This window comes from Neoarius graeffei, chromosome 10 (assembly GCF_027579695.1).
Source record: "Neoarius graeffei isolate fNeoGra1 chromosome 10, fNeoGra1.pri, whole genome shotgun sequence".
In the NCBI taxonomy this organism is placed as follows: Eukaryota; Metazoa; Chordata; class Actinopteri; order Siluriformes; family Ariidae; genus Neoarius; species Neoarius graeffei.
In genome coordinates this window covers 25441533-25469454 of record NC_083578.1, presented here as the reverse complement: position 1 = coordinate 25469454, position 27922 = coordinate 25441533, and the positions used below count along the sequence as shown (strand labels likewise).

At 41.3% G+C, this 27922-nt stretch overlaps 1 protein-coding gene and 1 non-coding gene across 4 annotated transcripts in view; both read left to right on the top strand.

Moving 5' to 3' along the window:
- nadka (NAD kinase a) overlaps nt 1-21090 on the top strand; it is a 112026-nt gene extending 90936 nt beyond the window's left edge. For all 3 annotated transcript variants that reach the window (XM_060931622.1, XM_060931621.1, XM_060931623.1), the window contains 5 exons: nt 5017-5156; nt 5616-5715; nt 5807-5964; nt 8050-8132; nt 19506-21090. In XM_060931622.1, the coding sequence (XP_060787605.1) occupies nt 5017-5156; nt 5616-5715; nt 5807-5964; nt 8050-8132; nt 19506-19653 (629 nt within the window). In that variant the 3' untranslated portion in view covers nt 19654-21090. The remainder of the gene's footprint in view (nt 1-5016; nt 5157-5615; nt 5716-5806; nt 5965-8049; nt 8133-19505) is intronic.
- LOC132893572 (U1 spliceosomal RNA) lies at nt 366-529 on the top strand. Its single transcript, XR_009655568.1, has one exon. It is a non-coding gene; the product is annotated as a U1 spliceosomal RNA (small nuclear RNA).
- Nucleotides 21091-27922: the final 6832 nt, after the last annotated feature.

The window sequence follows — 27922 nt, the reverse complement described above, 5'->3', positions numbered from 1 at the left end:
ATGACACGAGTAATTTTGCTAAATATGACACATATTGCCATACATTCACCAAAAATAACATTATCACCAAATTTTTTTTTTTGCATGGTAAATAGAGTTATCACAGGGCTACAATAAACAACCAAGTTTATTTAGTCAAGCCTTTTGATATTGAAGATAATAAGTGTTAAATGTGATTTTTAGCTTGCGTACCCTGATTGTAAAACAACCCTCAATTCAATCCAAGTGAGTCAGCACAGGTTAATCCCCGGTCAAGACAAGTCATTTAGGACCTGCGTCACAACCCGAGTGATGCAGAACAGATAACAGGCTGGAAGTGGTTGGATATCTCGCATCTCATGCATTCTTTCTTTCCTCTTGGCTGCATACTTACCTGGCAGGGGCAACACCATGATCAAGAAGGTGGTTTGCCCAAAGTGAGGCACAGCCATTGCACTCAGGCTGTGCTGACCTTTGTGAATTCCTCAAATGCAGGAATCTCAACTGCATAATTTCTGGTAGTGGGGGACTGTGTTCGCGCTCTCCCCTTTCACATAATTCTGGGCGGCAAGGTGGTGTAGTGGTTAGCATGGTTGCCTCACAGCCAGAAGGTTCTGGGTTCGAACCCAGTGGCTGGCGAGGGCCTTTCTGTGTGGAGTTTGCGTGTTCTACCCGTGTCTGTGTGGGTTTCCTCCGGGTGCTCCGGTTTCCCCCACATTCCAAAGACATGCAGTTAAGTTAATATGGGACGGCCTTGGGATGAGGCGCCCTTGAGCGAGACACCTAACTCCAAACTGCTCTCCGGGTGCTGTTAGCATGGCTGCCCACTGCTCTGGGTATATGTGTGTGTGCTCATTGCTTACGTGTGTGTGTGTGTGTGTGTGTGTGTGTGTGTGTTCACTGCTTCAGATGGGTTGGATTAGATTAGATAAAACTTAATTGATCCCTTTGGGCGGGTTCCCTCAGGGAAATTAAGATTCCAGCAGCATCATTACAGAGAAAATAGAGAAAACTTCTAAATAAATTAAAATAAATTATTTACATATACAAATATAAAAAGAATAAGGTATGGGGAAGGAGGGAAAAAAAAGAAGAAAAAAGAGAGAAAAGAGGGGGGGCGGCAGGAGAGATATTGCACTTTATATTGCACATTGTCCGGTATTGCTTATTGTTAGGCTAGGCTACTGCTCCTTCCCGTCCTCTGTCCTCCTGTTACCCCTCCTCCCCCCCAGAGAGGAGTTGTACAGTCTGATGGCGTGAGGGACAAAGGAGTTTTTGAGTCTGTTCATCCTGCACTTGGGAAGGAGCATTCTGTCACTGAACAGGCTCCTCTGGTTGCTGATGACGGTGTGCAGAGGGTGACTGGCATCGTCCATGATGTTCAATAGTTTGTCCATAGACCTCTGCCACCGTCACCAGAGAGTCCAGCTTCATGCCGACCACAGAACCGGCCCGCCTGATCAGTTTGTCCAGCCTGGATGTGTCCTCCTTGGATGTGCTGCCCCCCAGCACACCACAGTGTAAAACAGGACACTGGCGACCACAGATTGATAGAACATCCACAGGAGTTTCCTGCAGATGTTAAAGGACCGCAGCCTCCTCAGGAAGTACAGCCTGCTCTGTCCCTTCCTGTATCAGTGTTTGGTGTTGCAAGTCCAGTCCAGCTTGCTGTCCAGCCACAGCCCGAGGTACCTGTAGGAATCCACAGCCTCCACCTCGACTCCCTCGATCAGAACTGGTCACGACCTTGGTCTGGACCTCCCAAAGTCAATGACCAGCTTCTTCGTCTTCGAGGTGTTGAGCTGCAGATGGTTCCTGCTGCACCAAGCAGCAAAGTCCCTCACCAGGCGTCACTGATGCACCCAACGATGGCTATGTCATCGGCAAACTTCTGAATGTGACACAGCTCCAAGTTGTAGCAGAAGTCCGTGGTGTACAGGGTGAAGAGAAGAGGGGCCAGCACCGTGCCCTGGGGTGCTCCGGTGCTGCTAATCACAGTGCCAGACGTGATGTCCTTCAGCCTGACGTACTGCGGCCTGTCCGTGAGGTAGCTGGAGATCCAGGTGACCAGGCAGGGGTCTACTCGCATTCTGTTCAGTTTGTCCTGAAGCAGTAGGGGCTGGATGGTGTTGAAGGCACTCGAGAAGTTCAAGAAGAGGATCCTCACTGTGCCAGTTCCCTTATCCAAATGCGAGTGGGCTCGGTGTAGCAGGTAGAGGATGGCGTCTTCCACACCGACACCTGCCCGGTACGCAAACTGCAGACAGTCCTGGGCATGTTGTACCTGGGGTCTGAGGAGGCTGAGGAAGAGCCGCTCCAACATCATCAGATGTGAAGTGAGTGCCACCGGTCGGAAGTCGTTCAGCTCACTGGGCCGATTCTTTTTGGGAACTGGAACGATACATGATGTCTTCCAGAGGGTTGGCATTCTCCCCAGCTACAGGCTGAGGTTGAAGATGCGTTGGAGTGGTTCACCCAGTTCAGCAGCACAGGTCTGGGTTAAATGCAGAGAGGAAATTTCACAAATGTGTGATGAATAAAGTCTTTTCTTTTTTTTTTGTCGTATCTTCCATTTTATGATGCGCCAAATGTTTTCTATAGGTGAAAGATCTTGACTGCAGACTGGATAGTTCAGTACCTGGACCCTTCTTCTACGCAGCCATGATACTGTAATTGATGCAGTATGTGGTAGCTCAAAAACTACTCTGAATTTTTTTTTTCACAGAACCTGAGTTATGTTAAGTGCCAAGAGGAGTTGTGCCCTTTGACATTTGGGGATCTCGGTGATATTTCTTTTTTTAGAAATAAAATCCCCCGCTGGCAGAAAGGCCTGAAGGGAGATTATGTCATGGCAATGTCTGCCCTTCTGTCCGTCTGTCTGTCCATCCCTGGAAGGGTACTCACCTTCTGAAATCAACTCCTCTCAAAATTTTTGGAAGAATTTCACGAAACTTGACAGGATTCTTTGTTACGTGTCGGTAATACGCATATTGCAATTTGGTTCAATTCAGTCGCATTTTACAGAGATGCCTACTAGTACGGATTGGCCGTATTTCGTACGGAAAAGTTACGTAAATACGATGTTACGGCAAACAGTGTTATTCTGTACGGAATTATTATAAAGTCTTAAAAAATTCCAGTGAGTTGTTTTTAAATGTCCAAGCGACTTTTTCAATCCATGCACGATTCACGGCTAGGCTATTTATTTTTACAACAACCACACATGCTGTGTGTGACATGCGCAGATTCTGCACATGCTGTGTGTGACGTGCGCAGATTCCGCACATGCTGTGTGAGACATGCGCAGATTCCGCACATTTGTTCGCGCTATTTTCGATACGGTAGAATGGCCGTGCATTACACCCAGTCAAAAGGGCAATGGATACGCGCACTGCAAACTGTGTAGAACTGACATTAACATCACTCATGGTGGTCGCGATGACTGCACGCGGCATGTCAACTACAAAAACAAACATATGGAGTATGCTGAAATGGCGAGTCAGGCGGAAAGTAAATCTGGGGGTATCCAGCAGTTTTTTACGAAATCTGTGGATGAAAAGACACGGAACGTGACACGTGCTGAAGCGGTGATGGTTGACCTGTGCTTGGAGTTGAACTTGCCAATTAGTGCCATGAAATGTGAGTTAAACTTATTCAGTTTCTTTTTACATGTATGATTTTTATTCACTGAAATATCAGACACTGGCTGTACTTCTTTAATTCAAAGTCTTTTCAGTGTTGCAAGTGCAAATGGACATGTAGTATGATCAAAAACAGAATTTTATGATTAGTGCTGTTGGGATTGTGGCAAAAAATTGATCATTCCACTGTTTTAAATGCAATTATAAATGTCATTTTATTCAATGTCTCTTCTGAAGCATTATGCTGAAGTATTTATATATTGGGACATTAAGATAACAATGTCGGACTCTCTTTGGCATGAAATAAGAAATTTTTTTTTAATTTTATTAGAATCCGTTAACAGGTAGAACATTTTGCCAGGCAATATAATATAATACTTTTGAGGAGTTACATTCAATACCAATGATTGGTAGTCAACCGTAATGTCTGCAAACAGGGAACACTATTGTATTTATAAAAATGTGATCTATTGTATGCTCTAGAAATTTGTTGAGTGGAAATTCAGTTGAGATGGCTGCTCGCGTTTTGTTTATTCAATTCACACAAAACAGTTCTTTTTAATAATTTAAATGTTAAACATATTGGTATATATACCTCTTTATAATGGAAATGCGCATAAATTAATGTTACTGAAAGTCATTCCAAAATACTGAAAAATGTTTTCAAGAAGACTGAAATTCAAAATTTGGGGTAGGCATCTCTGCATTTTACCAGAGTTATGGCCCTTCTACTTCGACAATTTCATGAGGGTGTATTAAGCAAGTATAGCTTAGATATCGTTGCCAGCGGGGGATATTGTGCTCTCAGAGCATTCTCTTGTTTTTTTTTTTTTTCCCGTATTTCCATGGCAACCAGTTCAACTTGGGAAAATTTGGAGTCGGGTTTCATGTGGGGACCGGAGGGTGATATGTCATCTCCTTATGTCTTGTTTTAACCTGTGCAGTAGGAATGGCAGGTGTTGACAGAGGCAGTCGTGTTGGGTTGGGCTTTTGACGTATCTGCGATGATATCATTTTATTTCTAACCATCACCCATGACATGTTGTCGGAGCATGCAAGCACAGTTTCTTTGACAATTTATCAGTATATTGTGCTGTAAATGTTTTCTCAGGAGATCCAATAGCTGTTTAAAAAGAGGGGAAAAAAGTCCTGGCTTTTTTATTATTCAGTAATAGAATATTACAGAATGAATTATGGGCAGTTCAAAGAATCCAAGTGTCCAAAATAAAAAGTGGTAAGAAAGTACCATATTCATGGGTTAACTTTGACAGCCCCCTTCCTTCCTCCCTTCCCCTTTTTTCCTTTTCTAAATAAAGTATTTTCTACTAGTGGTTTTTAGTCACTTGCTTGGAATCCAGTTTTGAAGGTTGCATTTGGTCTGTGCATGTTTCCGCAGGCAACGCAGCCATAATCCTGCGGAGTCGACTGAAAGTAAAGGTGGTGAAAGAAAACTGGGAGAAGACCAGACCAAAGGAGAAAAACGTAATCATCGCAAACGGGGAAGTCGAATCTGGCCGAAAAACTATGCAATATCAAGTAAGTGACGGGGCATTGAGAGTCTCAGGACAGAGAGTTGTGTGTGTCTGTCTGTATGAAAGACGATACTTGGGTTTAGTTTCCTGTTGGTCGCGTTCCTAAGAATGAACGTTACAGTGACTGATTATGCTTTGAGACAGCTTTCGAGATGTGTGAAGATCAACCTACATTCCAAAACGTACGCGTGTGTGTGTTTTTCTAACAAGCCACCATTGTGCTTTTCTGTTGAGGTAATGTGTGTACATACATTATTACAAACAGTGTGTGGAGGCCCCACATAGGTGATCTATTCATCTGGTTTGTTCGTGTTGACCACAGATTCCCTCTGGACACGTCACCGGGTTTGTTAGTGTGTGCAGTCATTCGGTAAAGCCTTGTGACGATGACTTGAAAAGAATCAAGTGCCGTATAATTACGCCTCACCTACATTCTGTCTCCATCTCTCTCTCTCTCTCTCAGGTGCTCAATGAGGTCGTTGTGGACCGAGGTCCCTCCTCCTACCTCTCGAACGTCGATCTTTACCTGGACGGTCACCTGATCACCACCGTTCAAGGCGATGGTCAGTCTTCATATGAATAGCTTATTTCTGTTCTGAAGTTATTTCTGTACCACTACAATTTCCCCCTAATCTTCTTTCTCCACCTCATCAGGAGTGATCGTGTCCACTCCGACAGGCAGTACTGCGTACGCTGTGGCAGCAGGAGCTTCCATGATCCACCCCAATGTCCCAGCCATCATGATCACCCCAATCTGTCCTCACTCGCTCTCTTTCAGACCCATAGTTGTCCCTGCTGGCGTTGAGCTCAAGGTACCGCAATACACCAGGGACAAATTTCAAGCACTTTGTCCCTTTATCAGAGTTTAATGAATAATAACAAATGATCTACCAGGATGCAAAGGGCACCATGTTACAGACCCCTCTAGGTAGCCGGGCTTGACTAATGAGAAAGCGGTGACTAAAGGAAAGAAACTTCCTGGAAAGGAAATAATGGTGTATAAAAGAAGCATATCGACATGTGATTAGATTCAGGGACGTGGCTACAGAACAGAGTTAAAAACTCAGCGCCCTGGTTTTTTTTGTGCTGTATAGTCATGTTCTTGCACTTGCTAGGACCTTTTGCATGTAGGGTTCTTTTAGTCTAAAACACAAATGACATTGCTCTATAATAAATGGTAATCCTAGGCTAAGTGCTGTGGCATAAAATAAATCTCTGAACGTAACTCTGCTTTACATTACACCACCCCATTTTTAAAAAAATGTATTTATTTTTAACCCACAAATCATAGCCACTTGGTACCAAACTTCAGCTTGGGGTTCTATACCATGTATACCGTTTTCAGGTCTGTCGCACATCGACTTCCTGTTTACCGACTGAATGTATTTACGAAATGTATAGCGTGGATTTACAAAATTTTTCGTAACATTCTTCTCAGCAACTACAAATCATTCACAGCTGCTTGATATTTGGTACTGAGCTTCAGCTTGGGGTTCTATACCGTGTATGGAGCACTTGCATGTGACGTCACAGCCGATCCAGATTGTGACAGACGCCATCTTGTTGGTCAAACGCCATATTCCGCCTTCTACTTCTACTTCTGGTTCTACTTCTGCTTTTACTTCTACCTTTTCTTCTGGAAAACCCTACTATATACAATTCTACTACAACGGCTGCGGCTACAAGCTCTCCCTACCTGTGCACGTTTATGTTTTTTGTGTGTATTTTTGCGTGTTGCTCATCTGTACCAGACTTCAATATCCACTACAACCGTATGGACTTACTGGACATGGGTTTCCAGCAGAAAATGACGGTTTGTAGCGATTTCCATCGCATGCACAACATTCCAGACGAGATAGCGAGACCAGCGGGGTCTCCGTGGATTGTTATCAGAGGCAAAGCGAAGGAGGCGGCGCCGGGAGCGGAAGCAAAAGCGAGGCTGCAGAGCCGGCCTATTGACTAAGCTCAGAAAACAGCCACTCAAATCTCCACTGCTAAGCCTTTACCTCTCCAACGCCAGATCCATGTAAACAAGACGGACGATTTGGAATTACAGCTGGAATTACCTTATTCTATTCTATAATCGGCTGGTCAGTGCTATACTCAATACTTAAGTGACTTACCTATCCAATGAGGATTCTTGTTTACAAGATGCCACATCTGAGTCGCTGACAAATCCTGAATTTCTGTAAAGATAACTGTCCAGAGATTTATAGGCACGCAGTGCTTCACCACTGAACAGCGAGGGAAAGTTAATGAGGTAATTATACACGTCTGGGTATTCCGCTGGCAGTTCAACATCCGGTCGTGAAAACTCCGTCCGGAAAGCCATAAGGGTCACTAATCTGTAGATCGTTTATTTTAGACATGTATCTAGTTATCTGTTCATTAGAAAAATGAGCCGTGTAGTCCGTCGGTTGAAATTGATCCATTCTGTACACGAGTGCAGCAGTATTCAGCGGTGTTTTTGACCGACAAGATGGCGGTTGTGTACTTTCCGGTCACGTGACTGCAAGATCTCTATACCGTTTTTTTTTTTGTCTGTCTCACATCGACTTCCTGTTTACCGACTGAATGTATTTACGAAACATATATAGGGTGGATTTTGATGCTGTATGAGAGCGGGGGGGGGGAATACCTAAGTGAGCAGTAGCTCACAGTTGATCTTGTTTCTAACAGCACACCCTGTTGCGTTTAAGTTCTTACGTAATGTACCTTTTGACCTTTTGTATACGTGACATTGTGTATGTAATAAAGATTAGCATGATCTCCTCATCTCCACCATCATGTCATCTGTTTTAACTTTACCGTCAGCCATGAGGATGGTATTTTTTTTGATTGTATATTTCTCGAGCTCTTGTGAAAATACTGACTGTCCTATGATATTCTGCCTTTAGATTATGCTGTCATGTGAGGCCAGAAACAACGCGTGGGTTTCCTTTGATGGGAGGAAACGGCAGGAGATTGGACACGGAGACAGGTGAGGGTTTATTACGTTTGTAACCTTGCAGTTACTGACTTAACCTTGTTGGTAAAACTAGGAGTAGGAGTTCATATGAAAATCTCCAGATATACAGTACTGCGCAAAAGTCTTAAAATAGCTTAAAAATAATTAAATGTTTCAACATTTAAAAAATACTATTAGCAGTATGCCATAATAAATGAAACAAAGTCAATATTTGGTGTGAGACGACCCTTTGCTCTTAAAAAAAAAAAAAGTCTCCGGTATAATGAGTGCAGTTTGATAAGGAAATGAGCTGTAGGTTTTACTGAGCATCTTACAGAACCAGCCACAGTTCTTCTGGACACTTTGACTGTCACGCTCGCTTCTTCATTTTGCACCAAAACCTGGTAGCTTTCATTATGTTTTCTTTTTTTTTTAATCTGAAAAGTCGTCTCTTATGTAATATGCTGCTCAGATACAAAGTTTTGGTTTTTTTTTTTCCCTGTAACATTTAATTTTGTGCTGGAAAACGAACGTTTGGACTCTAAAATCTTTTTGTACCGACTCGATAATGTAGAAGTCATAAAATAGAAATAAAGTTTGTATTAAAAAAAGGGGTGCCTAAGACTTTTGCACAGTACTGTACACTGTACGCAGGCCCGCCGACAGGGGGGGGGACAAACGGGTATGTTGTCCCGGGCCCAGGAATGGGGGGGGGGCCAGAACTGGGCTCTCATGAAGTTGCGATTATTTTATTTCATTTCAAAATGTGTTGATTTGGGGGAGAAATGTGCTATATTTGCATTCAAGAAATGATTTCTAGATCTTTTGCCTTTATTGTCTTTGAAAAAGGCGTCAAGAACCCCCTACCACCCCTAATGCAAAAATGGTTTGGTCTGACTCTTTGATTAAGGGGAAAAAACGACATCGTTCGATCATAGCGCTTCGACAATCAGCGTGCGTGCCATTTGCCAACATGCATAAGTCAGGAGCACAGAAAAGAAAAGAGAAAAAGAGAGGAAGAAACCAAGAGACTCAGGGGCTCACTGCATAAATATTTTAAAAAAAGATTCAGATGATGCAGCAGGTACTAGCAAAGGCAGTGGGGCAGCTGAGCCAGGTAAGACCAGTGTTGGGCACGTTACTTTCAAAAAGTAATGAGTTATAGTTACTAGTTACTTTTCCCAAAAAGTAACTGAGTTAGTAACGGAGTTACTTTGTCATAAAAGTAACTAATTACGAGGGAAAGTAATTATTCCGTTACATTTTGTTTCCCCTCAAAAAAAAATCAAATTCAATTAGTGTAATCATAATAAAAGTGAATGTTAAATGTGTTTAATGACTGAAATGGACACTTAACAGAACCAATTAGTAACGTTATCTACACTATATTAATATTTTTGTGGGACAATGTGAGATAAGACATCTATCAAATGTAATATATTTTTGTAGTTATTAAAATTGTTACTAATTACTGGCCACTGACGAGGACAAACGCTTTGTTCCTCGACATAATGTGCATTGCACGTAAACACTCTTGCCTTTTATTTCAAGTAATGAAAAGCAATGGCTGTATTTCCAATGTGAAAGCACAGTGCTGGGCTGACCGCTCGCCATCGCTGTGTCTTCCGATTGAAAGAGCGCGCAGTAGTGCAGTAGGCGTGGCCTACCTACGTATGTTGTCCAAATCTACTCTGATTGGCTTACTGTGCCGTTGTCTCGCGTCTCCCCGTCCCACACGAAAGCAGAGTAAAGAAAGGCTGAACGATCAGCGTGCCAGATGAGAACAGCTTTAATAAAGTAACGCATAGTATTTTATTGTAAGTAACGGGAACGGCGTTATAACGATGTAAAAAGTAATTAGTTAGATTACTCGTTACTAAAAAAAGTAACGCCGTTAGAAATAAACGCAGTTATTCCCATCACTGGGTAAGACACAGCCAACTTTTTCCAGCCCCGTAAAGTAACCCCAACCAAGGCACGCGCGGCCCGCAATTCATGTTACAAACGAGGGGAGAGCAAGTCACACTGAACACCATATCAAACGCACAGGGCACTGAATCATTTCATAACCACAACGGCTTAATAACATTGTGTTTCATATATCTGATTGAAGCTAAGAGTATTCACATTAGCCCGCAATCATATCCCGCCGTTTCTCGAGCGGTGTGTTCTTCTCTGCTTTTCACACTGGACAGTACGCACGCACGCACAACAAAAGTCCGGCGCATTGCATTTCGCACCTGAATAGTTGCAGACTAAGGAATTGTTAAAATGTTAAAACTGTAAAAATGTTGAAATGCTAAAATGAAATGGTTGTTGAATGGTTTTTGAATACCTGTCATTTAAGGGTTGGAGTGAGTAGAGACTGGGATAAGAGAGGTGTGTGTGTGTGTGTGTGTGTGTGTGTGTGTGTGTGTGTGTGTGTGTGTGTTGGCCCGGAGGGGGGGGTTGTTAGGGGGGGCCCATTCAGAGCATTTTGTCCCGGGCCCAGACAAAGCTGTCAGCGGCCCTGACTGTACTGTATGTAGCTACATGTATGTCGTGAAAGACACGTACAGCGAGTAATTACAAATATTACCTGTATCTGGTATCCAAGAACAACAAAAATATTCTACATGCAGTACATACCTGGCCAGGAGGCTTATCAGTATCAGGTTTGGAAGACAATGGAACCAGGACACACATTGGTATGATGAAAACCAGTTGGTCAGGTGCTGCACTCGGTCCTAGAAACATGATCATTCGAAAGGTGAAACTGATCCTGTAGTTATAACGGATGTGAATAATTTAGGCATGCAGATAACACATGGCAGACATTTACCTTACTTATTATTACACTAGCCTTGTAGCTGCCATGCCAATGGAAAGAAGCAAAGTTCACAATGGACGTGTTGACTTCTTTCAGTGTAGTGCTTCATTCAGACGAGGGAGTTGTTATTTGTCAGTATGGGAAGGTTTTGTTGCGTTTTTGGATGTGAAAATCGTTCTGAACGAAACCAAGACGTCAGACAAACTAGAGAGATTTCTAAACGTAGAAGGGGAAAATGGCTCGCAGATGTACGAAGTGCAGCGAGGTACTAGTATCTTGGCCAATGTTTTAGCCACGGCTTTGAACCGGTTCAAGGAACAAAAACGAAAACCGGGAACTTTTTCTATTTCACATGGAACAGAAACAAAACCAGAAACTTTTATTTTTTATGTTCCGGAACAGAAACGCTTATTAAAAATAATGGTAACCGGTTAATACCGGTTTTTATTTCGTTCCTCAAAGTTTCCATAGCCTACAAGTAAAAAAGTCATTCTTCTCCTGCGCAAGTTTCTATGACCCGCTGGGGTTCACTTCCTGTGTGACGTTCGCTGACTGAATGGAGAGCGCGGGAGGGTGGACTACTATCACGTCTCCACATCTTAAATAAGAGGTAAATATTGCAGTCTATCGTTATTCAAAAACGTCAATTTCAAACACGATATCAATATATTTGTCCACGTTAAATGACGTTAACCTCTGTTAGCCTATCAATGCATAGGGCCTGACTAGCCTTTGGTAACACACTAAACGAATTATCTTTCATTTTTGGCACTTTTTCTGTTTGTGTAGATGGGAAGACGTACTGAGAATCCAAATCGCCAACATTTGAAATAATAATTGTTTTGAATTATTTCTTGTCTTATTTAATGAAGGTTGTAATAGAATTAGCCTACATTTGGCTTAAGCTGGATGAGACAGAGACATAATTTTATAGCCATTTGTTAAACAGCTGACAGGGAACGTAATTAACCGTTCCGGGAACGAAATTTTTTTGTTCTAACCAGTTCGGGAACGTCTATTTAATGGTGGAACCCAAAACCGGAAACGTTAAAATTCCGTTTCTGTTCGGAACGAACCAATAGGAAAAAAATTCTGGTTCAAAGCCCTGGTTTTAGCATCTACATTTATTAGAGACACTGGGCGGTAGCTTCCACATTGCTGCGCATTTTTACCTTTTTAATGTATCAGAGTAATTACTGCCGATTGCATGCTTTCTGGCATCTTGCCCCTTTCAGTTGCATCCCTGAATACTATCACGTCCACAAATTCTTTATAAAAATCTGTCGGTAGCCCATCATCCCCAGGGGACTTCCCAGAGCTCATTTTTCTTATGGCTTGCTGAACCTCTTCTCATGTAATATCTCCCCCTATTTCTTTTTTGTTTTTCCTCGGACAAGGTCGGCAGATGCACCTGTAATAAGAACTTGTCTATTTCATCCTGGTCTACTGTGCCCTGTGACGAATACAGTTTTTGGTAAAATACCCTAAATGTTTCGTTAATCTCCCCGCTGTCAGTTGCGAAGGTCCGTTTTTCATTCTCCACAGAAGTTATTAAAGTGTGACTGTATTGCTGTTTTAATCTCTGGGCCAGAAATCTCCCTGCCGCTTCCCCTTGCTCGTAGTACCTCTGTCTACACTGAAACAATGCATACTCTGCCTTCTTCTGTAGGATAGAGTTTAGTTCCAGTTTCATTTTATTTAAAGGGGAACAGAGGGCAATATATAGAGTAAATATAACAATAAAACACACATTAACGAACCTTATTCAAGACTTACAAAAGTTTTTTGTTCTAAGGTTGGAAAGTTATAGTGTTTTGAAAGTAGCTCGAGCAAACTATTTCCGCAGTTTGAACAGCCCGCCATGATATTAATTTTATCCAATCAGAATGCACGTTCATTTTCTCATGACGTATGTATGTGCCCAGTTGTGTTGGCTCATTGAGGTTGGGAATAGCACGTGTGAATCGGAAAGTAGGATGAATTGTAAGTGATCGGCTACACAATGCCACAGTGTGTTGCTTTCGGGTGTAATAACAGGACCGATGGAAAGCATAACGATCCTCCAGACGTGTCTTTTCACTCGTTTCCGCTGAAAAACACCAAGCGAGTTCGAGCTTTCTTCTCTTCTTTCGTCATCACCGGAGTCGAGAGTACCTCTCCTAGGTTCAAACTGGTACCCTTCTAAGCCATAGCCTGCTTGCAGTGCGTCTTGCGGGATCTCTTCGTATGATTCGACAGAGCTGTCGCTTTCACTTGATGCGCCCGACGCCATGATTACACGCTTCTCTCCTAGTGCAGTGGGTAGCGCTGACGTCACGGTCTTTTAAAAATGGCGACTCTTGTGCCATTTAGCGTACCGACTATTATGTTTACAATTACCAAGATATTTCGTTGTTTTCTAGTACATAAATTTGATAGAATACTTAAGAATACGTTACTTTTGTCACATCAGCAGCTGTATATATTATATTTGGTACCCCTTTAATTGTGTAAACACTGCTGGATCTAACTGGGACGCATGTATTTTTTCAAGATCTTTAATTCCTTTCTCCAATTCAAGTAATTGTATAGCAGATTTGTTTTTTCAAATAGGAGCAGTGTTGTATTAAGCGACCCATTCTAGACCTGGGTTAGAAGTTGACCGTTCATTAAATTCCCAATACTCAATCATTTCCTTTCTAATAAAGTTACAGGATTTTTCATTTCGGAGCAGCGAGGTGTTGAGTCTCCAACAGCTTCTAGGGGTTTGAAATAAGGACCCTGAACCTGACATCACTTCAACTGACAATACAATATTACCAATTGAAGCAGTAACAGTTATACTCACTAATTGTTTAGATATTAGAAAATAGTTTATACGCGAATATGAAGCATGTGGGTTAGAGTAGAAGGTGTACTCCCTATTCCTGGGGGTGTAAAATCCTCCAAATATCGACTAGACCCATCTCCTCTTCTAAAACATCAATAGCTATTCGAGATTTATATACTAATCTTGTATTAGCAACTTTTGACTTATCTAGAGTCGGGTCTCTAACCTGATTGAAATCCCCCCCAATAATAACGTAAGTATGCCCCATTTGTTTCACAACATTCCATATGTCAGCAAAAAAATTGGAGAATCTATATTTGGTGCATAGATATTAATAAGAGAGCATCTACTGCCAAACAGATGTACACTGACAGCCACCCACCTGCCTTCCCTGTCCGAGAGTTGCTTGTGGATAGTAATGTTTAGATTTTTACGGAACAATATACATACACCCCGCTGGCAAGATGAGTAGGCACTATAAAATATTTTACCCACCCAATCCCTTTGTAACTTGGTTGACTCTTCATTATTTAAATGAGTCTCCTGCAAAAAGCAGATGTCTACCTTCTTTTGTTTTAGATATAGAAGTTTCTTCCTCTTAATAGCAAGATTCGCCCCTTTAATATTCCACGATAGTAACTTGAGCATGTCTGCCATATTAACATCTACTATTTTACCCTCGACCATCTCATCAAGCTCTGAGATACATATCAGTGAGGGTGGTAATGTGAGAAACGACCTGAATTTAATGTCTCCCTGTTTAAGAAACGTGCACATGTGAAACAACAAAAAAAAACACACACAGAAACTGAGGCCATGTACACACGTAGCCGGGTATTTTTAAAACCGAACATTTTCCCCCCCTCCGTTTATAAAAATGTTTTATCCACACCACCTCGTCTTCGAAAAAAATCCCTTCCACACATAACCGAACATCTGCGTTTTCAATCACATTCATAAGCATTCCAAACCTGTAGATGGCATTATTTCCCCAAATCCTACCCCCTAATCACATCAGAATAGCCCTCTGTTGGCGTCACTTCCACCTAAACATAAAACATGACGCCAAGCTCGTTCGTCTGGACAGACTCGGAGACAGAATTGCTTCTAAACACAATTTTGGAGTATAAACTTCAAAAGACACAAGAAAACGTTGATTGGGAATCTTGTCAAAGCAAATATGTGGACATATTGACCCTGTTTTTGGAGCAGTAGTTGGGCTTCTAAAATTAAACATGTAAATAGCACCTGCACAATAATTAACGCTTTCAAGGCACTACTCCGATCCATTACTCTTTGTCCATGCTTAATCTGGCTTCTGCAGTAAACAAAGGTCGCATGTTTGACGTCAGGGCAGATTTGTCATTTTTTTGGCGCAGATTGTGACGTTCTAAAACGCAAAACTCTGGTTATCTCTGTCTACACGAAAAGGCATACACGGAGTCTTCAAAAATCTTCACTTTGCCCGGAGTTTTTTAAAATATTCGTTTTTGATGTGTTTTCATGTGGATGACAGGCCAAAACGTAGAAAAATATCTTCGATTTAGCAGATACCCGGCTACGTGTGGACGGGGTCTGAGACACACATGTGAAAACCTCAAGAAAACAAAGTGGTTCTCCACAATGCCTTAAACCAAAACAACAGACTAGTACGTCCGTGAAACTCAGAGTCCTGACCCACCGAACACTTCCCCTTCTCCTCCATCCCTATCAAATGCACACACCTATTATCATATACAGAACCTAACTAGGTGTGTATTTTTTGTACAAGCAACCAAATGAGTCCACCACCTAATTCTTATAAAGAACAGGAATCGGGGATGAGAGTTTTCTGCTTTTCGGCGGATTTCCGCTTTTTCTGAGTAAAAATCAACCTTTTTATATTACGCCAAATCCGTTGAGATTTTTTTTTTTCCATTTATTGAGGGGGGTTGGGGTATGTTCCTTCGTGATACTCAAGCGTAATTCATTCCTACAATGATGTTACATGTTTACATTTTCACCATCTTTAGTCTCGCTAAGTCTCGCGGTAGAATACGTGTTATCTACAATGTAATTGGCCAAAACATCGCTGGCGAGAGCATGATAGCCAATCATAACAGTTCTTACAAGAGTGTGAGAGAGAACAAAAGCCAATCATAACAGTTCTTACAAAAGTACTCGCATCTGTTCTATTTTATCGAAACTTGCACATGTTCATCGTCGCTGCTCTTCAAAAATGCGTTTCTCTTTCGTATCGTCTTTTTTACTCAAAATGCCGAATACAATTGACAAGCGAGACGAAGCGAAGGTACGTGAAATCGATGCTGGTATAAAAAACAGAGAGAGGACTGACAAGCTTTTGTCTTTGGCCAAAAGGCTGAAGAGGTCGTCGAAATGATTAAATGAAAATGAGAAGTGACTGTGAACTATAAATAATTGTATACAGTGTACATAGACATTATCCCATAAACTTAGCATTCGTTTGATTTAGTACATTAAACATGTATATGATAGTCAGTAAATCTGAATTAATGCTGACAGTTTTGAAAACTTAAATATTTCAAAAGACTTTTTGAAGAAATCATATGCAACTAATGAGGACATAGGGAGAAAAGGTCAGTCACCCTAAAATTTTATTTAATATATGAACATTTTGATAATTAATAAAACTTAAGTTTAATGTGAATTTAGTTTGTCGTTTTTGTTGATCATGAATTATAACCATACCCTTGAATGTAGAATGTGATTTTATCTTGAATTCAAACAATACTCCTATTGATTTGAAACATATTTTCATGTAAATATATAAAAAAAGACAACAGATGGTTTATCTACTACAGCTCAGATTGGAGGATAAGTGGTTTGTAAAGCCTTATTTTTCAAAATTTTCTGGGGGGGCATCTTGAAGACCCCCACCCCCGGTTGGCTTCGGGCGCCATCTTGTTTTCTGCTTTTTTGATGACCACCCACTCTCATCCCTGAGGAATTCATGTCCTCTAAACGGAGCTTAGAAACGGCTCACCCAACATCTCCTGTAATCAATAATATCCTCCGTGTCACGTTGGGATCTTCATGAGGCTCGCTTAGAAATGAAGCTTCTCACCTCCTCCGGAGAAGTGAAGGTACCGTATTCTGGATATTATCCGCCACAACTCTCAGCACGGCTGGGTATAACATGGTGTACCGAAGCCCCTTCTCCTGCGGCTGCCTCTTTACTCCATCAAACTTTTTGCGCCTCCGAATAATGTCCTGTGAAAGATCCTGGAAAAAGGACACCCGCTTGCCTCTCCATTCCCGGGCCGCCCTTAGCACTGCTTCTCTAGCTCCAAACCTCAGGAAACGCACCAGTATATTCCGGTCTCTGTTGCCCCGCTGACCTGCTCTGTGGGCGCACTCAATCTTGAGGTCCGGACCCATTTCGATATCCAATGTTTCCTCCAAAAATGTCCACACAACCTTTTGCACGTCTCCTCCTTTGGCCATCTCCACTACTCCAACTGTACGGACATTATTACGGCGGCCGGCGTCTTCTAAGTATGTTATTTTCTCCCTGAAGTTGGGCGATTGTTTTGGTAGCCGTGTTCACCGCGACACTCAGGCTTTGGCCTTGATCTTCAAGGGCCGAAATACGAGTCTCAGCTTCAGCCACTCGAATTCCCAGTTTCTCCACAGCCGTTTGAACTGCATCCATCCCTGTTTTTAACCTGCTCATACTGGATGAGATGCCTTGTAGCAGCGTTTTAATGCTTGTTAGCTCAGCTGCGGTATCCATCTGTGGTGTAGGTCCAGGGTAGCTGCCATATGCTCTGTGCCCTCCTGGGTCTGTCGAGTTACACTTCTCAAGCGGTACTGTGTAAGGGTTTTTTGTACTGGTTGCATATTAATATGAAGTTACAATCCTCCACACACTTATTTTCTGTATTTAGGATATGTCAGTCATTATTAAAGGAGGGGGTATTGGTAGGTGAACAGTTTCGTAGCAGATTCCCCTACGCGGCCATCTTAGGCGCTCGCTCCACCAGAAGTCCGTTAGGTACTCATTTTTATACAGTGAGGTAAACATGAGCTTGAGCACTTTGCTTTCTTTTGTCTCTAATGCTCATGTTCACCTCTATGTACAAGAATGAGCACCTCGCTGCACTTCCGAAATTATTTAAAAAAAAAAAAATTGAATTCTTACCTTCATGGAAATGGAGTGAGCGTACCATAGGGGTTTTTGACCTCTCTGCCCGACACACAGTCCCATCGAATGTTTTGTGAGCCATTTTTCCCTTGTACGTTTCAAAATCTCTTTAGCCCCCCCCCAATGATTTTACTTTTGGTAAATAAAAAAAATCTCATGTCTTTGTTTCGTTCAGAACGATTTGCACATCCAAAAACGCAGCAAAACCTTCCCCTACCAAACAAGTAACGATTAGCTCGTCTGAATGAAGCACTACAAGCTGCCTCCTGTCATGGCGGTATAGTTACCGTTGCGATGGGGTCAGGTGATGGTGCAAAGCCTGATAAACTGTCCAGTCCCATGTTTTGGTTGCCTGATATGAAATTAACTCAGCAAAGAAATTGGGACTAAGGGAAATAAGCAAGTTGTTGGACAGTGTTTTGAATTATGGCGTTTAGCACGCATCTGTTTTAACAACTAGCTGATTGCGTGTCATGCTAGCAAGAGATGTTATATGACCGCTTTGCTTCGCTCGGTTGGGTTCAACAGTCTGTCCACATTCCACTGTGTTCCTGGCTCTGAAAATATTTGTCTATTATCTGTGCAAACTAATTAATCTGATGAGTAAGAGTCTGTCTGCTGTCGGGTAGATTGTGCTCAGGCTAATATTTGTATTGTAGCAGGTGGAGGGATTCAGAACAGGTTAGTTCCCAAACATTTTGGGCAAATGACCCCAAATGTACATTTATGAATTTTCTGTGACCTTCTTAGCTTCCTCTTTTTGTCATATTTTCATGTTTTTGTTTTCTTGACTAGCATTGTTCCATTGTTTTTCTGCCTATTGAACCTACCTGTCCACCAGGCAACTATATATTTAAAAAAAAAAACTCATCCTGGACGACCTGTCACAGATGCCTGGGCTACCAAATGGTCCATCAGGGTTTTGTTTATTTTTTTTAAAATACCCCCACTCTGAAGGAGGGGGGGGGATGCTGGTTTATCTCCATCCATCCAAAACACCCTTTTCCTCAGCAACCACAAATCATAGCCACTTGGTACCAAACTTCAGCTTGGGGTTCTATACCGTGTGTACCGTTTTCAGGTCTGTCGCACATCGACTTCCTGTTTACCGGCTGAATGTATTTACGAAACATATAGGGTGGATTTACAAAAATTTTCCTAACACTTTTTTCTCAGCAACTACAAATCACAACTGCTTGATATTTGGTACCGAGCTTCAGCTTGGGGTTCTATACCGCGTGTACCGTTTTCAGGTCTGTCACACATCGACTTCCTGTTTACCGACTGAATGTATTTACGAAACATATAGGGTGGATTTTGATGCTATTTCAAGAAGCAAAATGCTATTTCAAAAATGACAGTTTACCAGGATGCTGTTTGAAATCCCTGGGGAGAGACACTGCTCTTTACTTACTTGTTTCAGGGTGAATTATTTGTTGAAGTCAACATTCATAATAAGCGTCCTGTTCCTTCGATTGCTTGCATTCTGATATAAGCGGGGGGGGATACGTAAGTGAGCAACAGCTCACAATTGAGCTGGTTTGTTTTTCTAACAAGATTTGAACTGAAGTTGGGTTGCCCGTTGTAGAATTAGAGCTTTACAGTTCTCTCTTCTTTCTCCAGCATCACCATCACCACATCGTGCTTCCCCGTCCCATCCATCTGTTTCCGGGACCCAGTGAACGACTGGTTTGAAAGTCTGGCTCAGTGTTTGCACTGGAACGTGCGCAAGAAGCAGAGCCACCTGAGCTCAGAAGAAGAGGAGTTTTGAGTATTTGCTCGGGAGCACTTTGTTTCATTTTTCTTCTTTTTAATGCCTATCACTGGGATACGTCGTCCCACTTTTAACCACAGACTTTTGTGAAGCTGTTGCTTCTTGGTCAATTTTGTGCGTTTGTAACAATTTTTAGGAAAAAAAAAAAAAGAAGAATTATTCCAATTTGTAGATGGTGTATGAGACAACGGTCATAAGCTGCCAGGAATATTAGAGTAGTTTAATGATGACACAGTATAAAGAGGTGAAACATCAGGTATCGTTGGCTCATGCATGAGGAGCGTTTAAGCACCACAGCAATAACTGGATATCAGTCAAATTCGTGCCTTAAATTACATAGAACGTTAGAAATCCTTACTGGTTTGTGGAATAACAGCTTAGATTTGTGTATCATAGTTAAAGATATTCTAGAAATAAATAAGGCCAGAGGGACTCATTTGTGCAGGGCACTGCACAAGAAAGCTTGTACAATTTTTTTTTAAATTTTTTTTGGGTCAAGGAAACTACTGTATAATTTTAAGTCTTGCAGGTAAACAACCACCAAGAAGTATTTGATTCCTGAGATCATTCCAGTAGCCTGGAATAGTTCATTCCAGGTCTGTTAGGACCATTGTGTTTCCTCTTTTCTTTTCTAAGATGTATGGTTTTGAGCAATATTTTATTAAGGAATTATGATTACCGGTTATTGTTTCCCCAATTCCATCACCTTCTTACAACTTATAATGATGACGTCTGCTGAGTTTTGAATCAAGTATAATGAGGCAGCCTGCAGTTTCAAGTGTCCTTTTCACTAAACTTTAGCTTTACGTCTGAAAACATTGAACAGGCTTCTCTACCACAGAAAGACTTTTCTCAAAAGAACTTATTTTGTGTTACTACGTTGTGCTTCGTGCAGTCACGTGCACTTGGTCTAGTTTACTACTATATTAAAGGCTGTTAAAGGTCAGTTCAGCCACACGTGCCCTGTTCTAGAAGAAGAAAACGAGGAATAATCTGTTTACATTCATTCTCCCTCTCCGACGCGCCCAATCTTTTTATTTAACGTATGAAGAAAGTTGCACTGTCGTTCTCATTAATAATGTCATGGTCATGTACTCTACTCGTTAAATGGCTTCTGTAAGTCATGCTGTTGTTGTCCTGGTTTATGTTACTTACTGTAAGAGCTGCCCTCTTTATGAATTCTTGCTCTCGAAATCTTTTGACCTAATGTTAAGTAGCTACTACTTTTTCTGAAACCAAAATGATCAGTCTTAATTACTCTCACTGACATCATTAGATGGTTGATCTTCTGGGAATGACGAGGTAAGATGCTCAGGAGAGAATTAATTTGCGTGCAAGAATTTCTTGGGGCAAAGCCGAGCTTGCGGTGTAATGAAGTGTCTCATTCTTTCAAATCTGCTTTCGACATGACCTAATTAAAAAAATTCATTGGTTTTTGTTGGAATTGTCCAATCTTTTCACATCAACCCTTTCATCGGGTCTTTTTTTTTTTTTTTTTAATGTAACTTTTCAGAACATAATCTAAATGGGTCTTGAATTTTTTTTACATAGCACTTTAATAAATGATCCCCAGCTGATCAAGCTATCAGTAAGAGAAAAGTTTGTCTACTGTTGTTTTATGACACCTGCATTTATTACAGAAGCATGCGACAGTTACTCTTTGGAGTTTATTATCCCCCGCTGGCTGAAAGGCCCGAAGTGGGATTATGTCGTGGCGACGTCCATCCCGGGAAGAGTGCTGACCTTCTGAAATCAACTCCTCTCACAATTTTTAGAGGAATTTCACGAAACTTGACAAGAGGCATTGTTATATGTCGGTACTACACATATTGTAATTTTGTTAAATTAGGTCAAATTTGACCAGAGTTACAGCCCTTGATTTAACAAAATTATACTTTGACAATTTCATGAGTGTTTTTCCCTTCTGAAATCAACTCCTCTCACAGTTGTTGGAGGAATTTCACCAAACCTGGTAAAAGGCATTGTTGTATGTCGGTACTAGGCATATTGTAATTTCATTAAATTCGGTCGCATTTTACCAGAGTTACAGCCCTTGATTAACAACCTTGTACTTTCACAATTTCATGAAGGTGTGCTTGCCTTCTGACTTCAACTCCTCTCACAATTTTTGGACAAATTTCTCGAAGCTTGGCAAAAGGCCTTGTTATATGCCGGTAATACGCATGTTGCGATTTAATTTCGTTTGTGAAAATTTGACCAGAGTTTTGACCTTTTGATTAAATAACTTGTACTTTGACAATTTCATGAGGGTGTACGTTCTTCTGAAATCAACTCCTCTCACAGTTTGTGGAGGAATTTCACCAAACTTGGCAAAAGGCTTTGATACATGACCGTTATACACATATTGAAATTTGGGCAAATTTTACCAGAGTTATGCCCTTGATTACTAACAAACTTGTAATTTGGCAATTTCATCAAGGCATGCTTGCTTTCTGAAATCAACTTCCCTCACAATGTTTATCCCCTACTGGCCAAAAGGCCCGAAGGGGGATTGTCATGGCGATGTCCATCCATTCGACCGAGGAAGGGTACTCGCCTTCTGAAATCAACTTCTCTCACAATTGTTGGAGGAATTTCACCAAACCTGGTAAAAAGCATTGTTATGTCGGTACTACGCATATTGTAATTTCGTTAAATTTGGTCACATTTTACTAGAGTTGTGGCATAGTTGCCAGCGGGGGATATTGTGCTCTTGGAGCACTCTTGTTTAAAGTGAGACGGCCTTTCAATTTCATAAAATCGGTGAAATTTGGTTCCCTCTGAAATTTGGTAAAATCTCACAAAATATCAGGCCATTCTGTGGCTGGGAAGTTATTTAATTTGAGGGGATTCCCGAGCAAATAATGTGCGTGAAATCGCTCGCTTCGTGCAGTCAAGCAGACCATCTACAGGTTTACCTTTGACGGTGCACTGACAGGGATGACATTTTGTCGCTGAACGAACAGCTAATCACACCGAGGTGCTCACCGACCGCCGATATTTATTAGTTTGGTTCTGCGTTTCCTTTTCTTCACAACCTAACGCCTTTTCTTCTCGCTTTCCGTTACTGTAGTCGGTCTTTCCAGTTTCATTCTCACACTCACGTCCTCCATTTTTTTCCTCTCCTGTTTCAAATCCGCATCCCACAATGCCTTGCGTGAATGGGGAAAGCCCACCACATGATGCATGACGTAGTATCTTGTATTGCGTCATGGTGAAGCAGTTAAAAATAGCAGAGAATTTAGGGCCACGTGGCCCTAAATTCATTGTTCTGTTTTTTAAAAAATAATAAAATTGGAAGTATGTGATTTGAATTCAGTAGGTTTCGGTCCACTAAACAAAAATAATTGGATGTCAGGGAAAATTCTTCTTTTTATGACCTAAACTTGAAAAATCTGAAAGGCAGTCTCCCTTTTAAGATTATATTTTTAGGTTTTTATTTTTGTGGGATGGCGTTCTATTTAAATAATAATATTGGCTGGCTATTTTTCGTGGTATATCAGATATATTCCATTCAGCTAGCATGATATTGAGCGATTCAAAGACGAGTTCAGTATCATGTTAGCTGAATGGAATATATCTGATATACCACGAAAAATAGCCAGCCAATATTGTATTATTTTACGTACATACACACTTTTCCAGTTTTTCGAGGTCTGTTGGTGTGTTTTTCTGTTGTAAATATGCATGAAGAATACCTCATGAAGTTTTGGTAGCCTTTCGGGTGTTCAATGCGTCTTTCTCAGCGAACACAAATGCTTCTACGCATGTGCAGCAGAAAACTCTCTCATTGGATATTTGCATCAGCTGTGACGTGTGACATCACGTTGTCTTGATAACCATGCAATATCGTAAACCATATTCAGCGCTCATTCTCCATTGGGTAGAGTGATGTAATACACATAGGATAAGCGATATGCTAACAATATTGCAAATGAATGAAACCTGCAAGAAGGGAATAGAATACATGTTTTTATTCCATCGAAAAAGTGTCCTGTATGTATAATATTGTAGGATGTTCGAAGGCGTCTTGAATATTACACAGATTTAACTGCTCACACTAGAGCTCGCGATGGGTTTGCGAATACCTGGTGATGAAAAATTAGTAGCATCGCCACCAATTGTGCAATGCATGGCAAATGTTCTCCAAGCTTCGAGAATTTTTTTTTTTTGTATCCATCCATCCATCCATCCATAACCGCTTATTCTGTGCAGGGTCGCGGGTAAGCTGGAGCCTATCCCAGCTGACTATGGGTGAGAGTTGGGGTACACCCTAGACAAGTTGCCAGGTCATCACAGGGCTGACACATGGATACAAACAATTCACACTCACATTCAGACCTACGGTCAATTTGGAGCCACCAATTAGCCTAACCTGCATGTCTTTGGACTGTGGGGGAAACCGGAGCACCCGGAGGAAACCCACGCAGGACTCGGAACCTTCTTACCGTGAGGTGACAGTGCTAACCACTACACCACCGTGCCACCCCAACCCTGAAGGTCTGTTATGTTATTCCTCACATAATACACTACCGTTCAAAAGTTTGGGGTCACTTTGAAATGTCCTTATTTTTGAAAGAAAAGCACTGTTCTTTTCAATGAAGATCACTTTAAACTAATCAGAAATCCACTCTATACATTGCTAATGTGGTAAATGACTATTCTAGCTGCAAATGTCTGGTTTTTGGTGCAATATCTCCATAGGTGTATAGAGGCCCATTTCCAGCAACTCTCACTCCAGTGTTCTAATGGTACAATGTGTTTGCTCATTGCCTCAGAAGGCTAATGGATGATTAGAAAACCCTTGTACAATCATGTTAGCACAGCTGAAAACAGTTGAGCTCTTTAGAGAAGCTATAAAACTGACCTTCCTTTGAGCAGATTGAGTTTCTGGAGCATCACATTTGTGGGGTCGATTAAATGCTCAAAATGGCCAGGAAAATGTCTTGACTATATTTTCTATTCATTTTACAACTTATGGTGGGAAATAAAAGTGTGACTTTTCATGGAAAACACAAAATTGTCTGGGCGACCCCAAACTTTTGAACGGTAGTGTAAATGACTCTGTGGTGTTGTGTTACCACAGTGAATGGATTATTTTTTTCCAATAACTGCATATCCTGAAGTGTTTCAATTTAATGATGAATGGTATGTCCTTTATCCTCTGTCCTCCATCCCAAAACCTTTTGTGTCAGAAAGTTTAAAATTACAGCTATAGATAGATACATGTACTTTATTGCCCCCAATTGGAAATTCAGGACTGTGACTGTTATAAAGCACCGACACTGGAGCCTCTAAAAATGATAAACATCTTGTCACAGAAAACTTCACCATATCAATAATTGCACATTTTTAAACCAAAATAAATGTCTATCCTGTGCATGTAGGCTGCCAGTATAAGTTGTTACTATTGAAATGTTAATTAGTATTAGAACTACAAGGCACTGATGTACAGTACTGTGCAAAAGTCTTAGGCATGTGTAAAGAAATGCTGGAGACCAAAAATGGCTGAAAAATAATGAAATTTTTCAACATTAAAAAAATACTATAAACAGCAGTAAGCCATAATAAATGAAACACAGTCAATATTTGATGAGAGACAATCCTTTGCTTTAAAAAAATATATAGTAGGGTCAGGTACAATGAGTGCAGTTTTAGAAGGAAATAAGCTTTAGGTTTTACTGAGCATCTTGCAGAAGCAGCCACAGTTCTTCTGGACACTTTGTCACACTTGGTGTCTTGCAAAAGTATTCCTCCCCCTTGGTGTTTGTCCTGTTTTGTCACATTACAAGCTGGAATTAAAATGGATTTTTGGAGGGTTAGCACCATTTGATTTACACAACACGCCGACCACTTTAAAGGTGAAAATTGTTGTTTTATTGTGACACAAACAATAATTAAGATGAAAAAAAACAGAAATCTGGAGTGTGCATAGGTATTCACCCCCTTTCGTATGAAACCCCTAAATAAGAGCTGCTCCAACCAATTCACTTCATAAGTCACATAATTAGTTGATTAAGATCCACCTGTGTGCAATCAAAGTGTCACATGATCTGTCACATGATGTCTCTATAAAAATCAACCTGTTCTGGAAGGACCCTGACTCTGCAACACTACTAAGCAAGCAACATGAAAACCAAGGAGCCTCCAAACAGGTCAGAGACAAAGTTGTGAAGAAGTATAGATCAGGGTTGGGTTACAAAAAATATCCCAAACTTTGAATATCCCAGGGAGCACCATTAAATCCATTATAGCAGAATGGAAAGAATATGTCACCACTACAAACCTGACAAGAGAAGGCTGCCCACCAAAACTCACAGACCGGGCAAGAAGGGCATTAATCAGAGATGCAACAAAGACACCAAAGATAACACTGAAGGAGCTGCAGAGATGGGAGTATCTGTCCATAGGACCACTTTAAGCTATACACTCCACAGAGTGGGGCTTTATGGAAGAGTGGCCAGAAAAAAAGCCATTGCTGAAATTAAATAAGAAAACATGTTTGGAGTTTGCCCAACAGCATGTAGCAGACTCACCAAACACATGGAAGAAGATTCTCTGGTCAGATGAGATTAAAATTGAACTTTTGGGCAATCATGGGAAATGCCATGTGTGGCGCAAACCCAACATTTCCCATCACCCTGAGAACACCATTCCTACAGTGAAGCATGGTGGTGGCAGCATCATGCTGTGGGGATATTTTTCATTTGCAGGGACAGGAAAGCTGGTCAGGACTGAAGGAAAGATGGATGGCACTAAATACAGGGCAATTCTGGAGGAAACCATGTTTGAGTCGGCCAGAGGTTTGAGACTGGGACGAAGGTTCATGTTCCAGCACGACAATGACCCTAAACATACTGCTAAAGCTACACTAGAGTGGTTTAAAGGGAAACATTTAAATGTCTTGGAATGGCCTGATCAAAGCCCAGACCTCAATCCAATTGAGAATCTGCAGGATAACTTGAAGATTGCTGGACACCAGCGCAACCCATCTACAGTGCCTTGCAAAAGTATTCATACCCCTTGAACTTTTTCACATTTTTCCACCTTACAACCATAAACTTAAAAGGTTTTTTTTATTGAGATTTTATGTAGTAGACCAACACAGAGTAGCACATAACTGTGAAGTGAAACGAAAATGATAAATGGTCTTCAAAATTTTAAACAAATAAAAATCTGAAAAATGTGGTGTGCATTAGTATTCAGCCCCCTGTACTCTGATACCTCTAAATACAATCCAGTGCAATCAATTGCCTTCAGAAGTCATCTAATTAGTTAATAGAGTCCTACTGTGTGTAATTTACTCTCAGCATAAATACACTTGTTCTGTGAAGGCCTCAGTGGTTTGTTAGAGAACACTGAAGAACAAACAGCATCATGAAGACCAAAGAACTCACCAGACAGGTCAGGGATAAAGTTCTGGAGAAGTTTAAAGCAGGGTTAGGTTATAAAAAAAAATCCCAAGCTCTGAACATCTCAAGAAGCACTGTTCAATCCATCATTCAAAAATGGGAAAAGTGTGGCACAACTGCAAACCTACCAAGACATGGCCGTCCACCTAAACTGACAGAGCGAGCAAGGAGAGCACTGGTCAGAGAAGCAGCCAGGAGGCCCATGATCACTCTGGAGGAGCTGCAGAAATCCACAGCTCAGGTGGGAGAATCTGTGCACAGGACAACTATAAGTCGTACACTCCACAAATCTGGCCTTTTTGGAAGAGTGGCAAGAAGAAAGCCATTGTTGAAAGACAGGCATAAGAAGTCCCATTTGCAGTTTGCCAGAAGCCATGTAGGGGACACGGCAAACATGTGGAAGAAGGTGCTTTGGTCAGATGAGACCAAAGTTGAACTTTTTGGCCTAAATGCAAAGCGCTGTGTGTGGCGGAAAACTAACACTGCTCATCACCCTGCACACACCATCCCCACTGCTAGATGTGCTAAGCTAATAGAGACATACCCCAAGACTTGCAGCTGTAATTGCAGCAAAAGGTGGCTCTACAAAGTATTGACTTTGGGGGGTGAATACCTATGCACACTACAGATTTCTGTTTTTTCATCTTAATTATTGTTTGTGTCTCAATAATAATTTAAAAAATCACCTTTAAAGTGGTCGGCATGTTGTGTAAATCAAATGGTGCTAACTCTCCAAAAATCCATTTTAATTCCAGCTTGTAATGCAACAAAACAGGACAAACACCAAAGGGGATGAATACTTTTGCAAGACATTGTACTTCTTAATTTTGCACCAAAACCCAGTAGCCTTCATT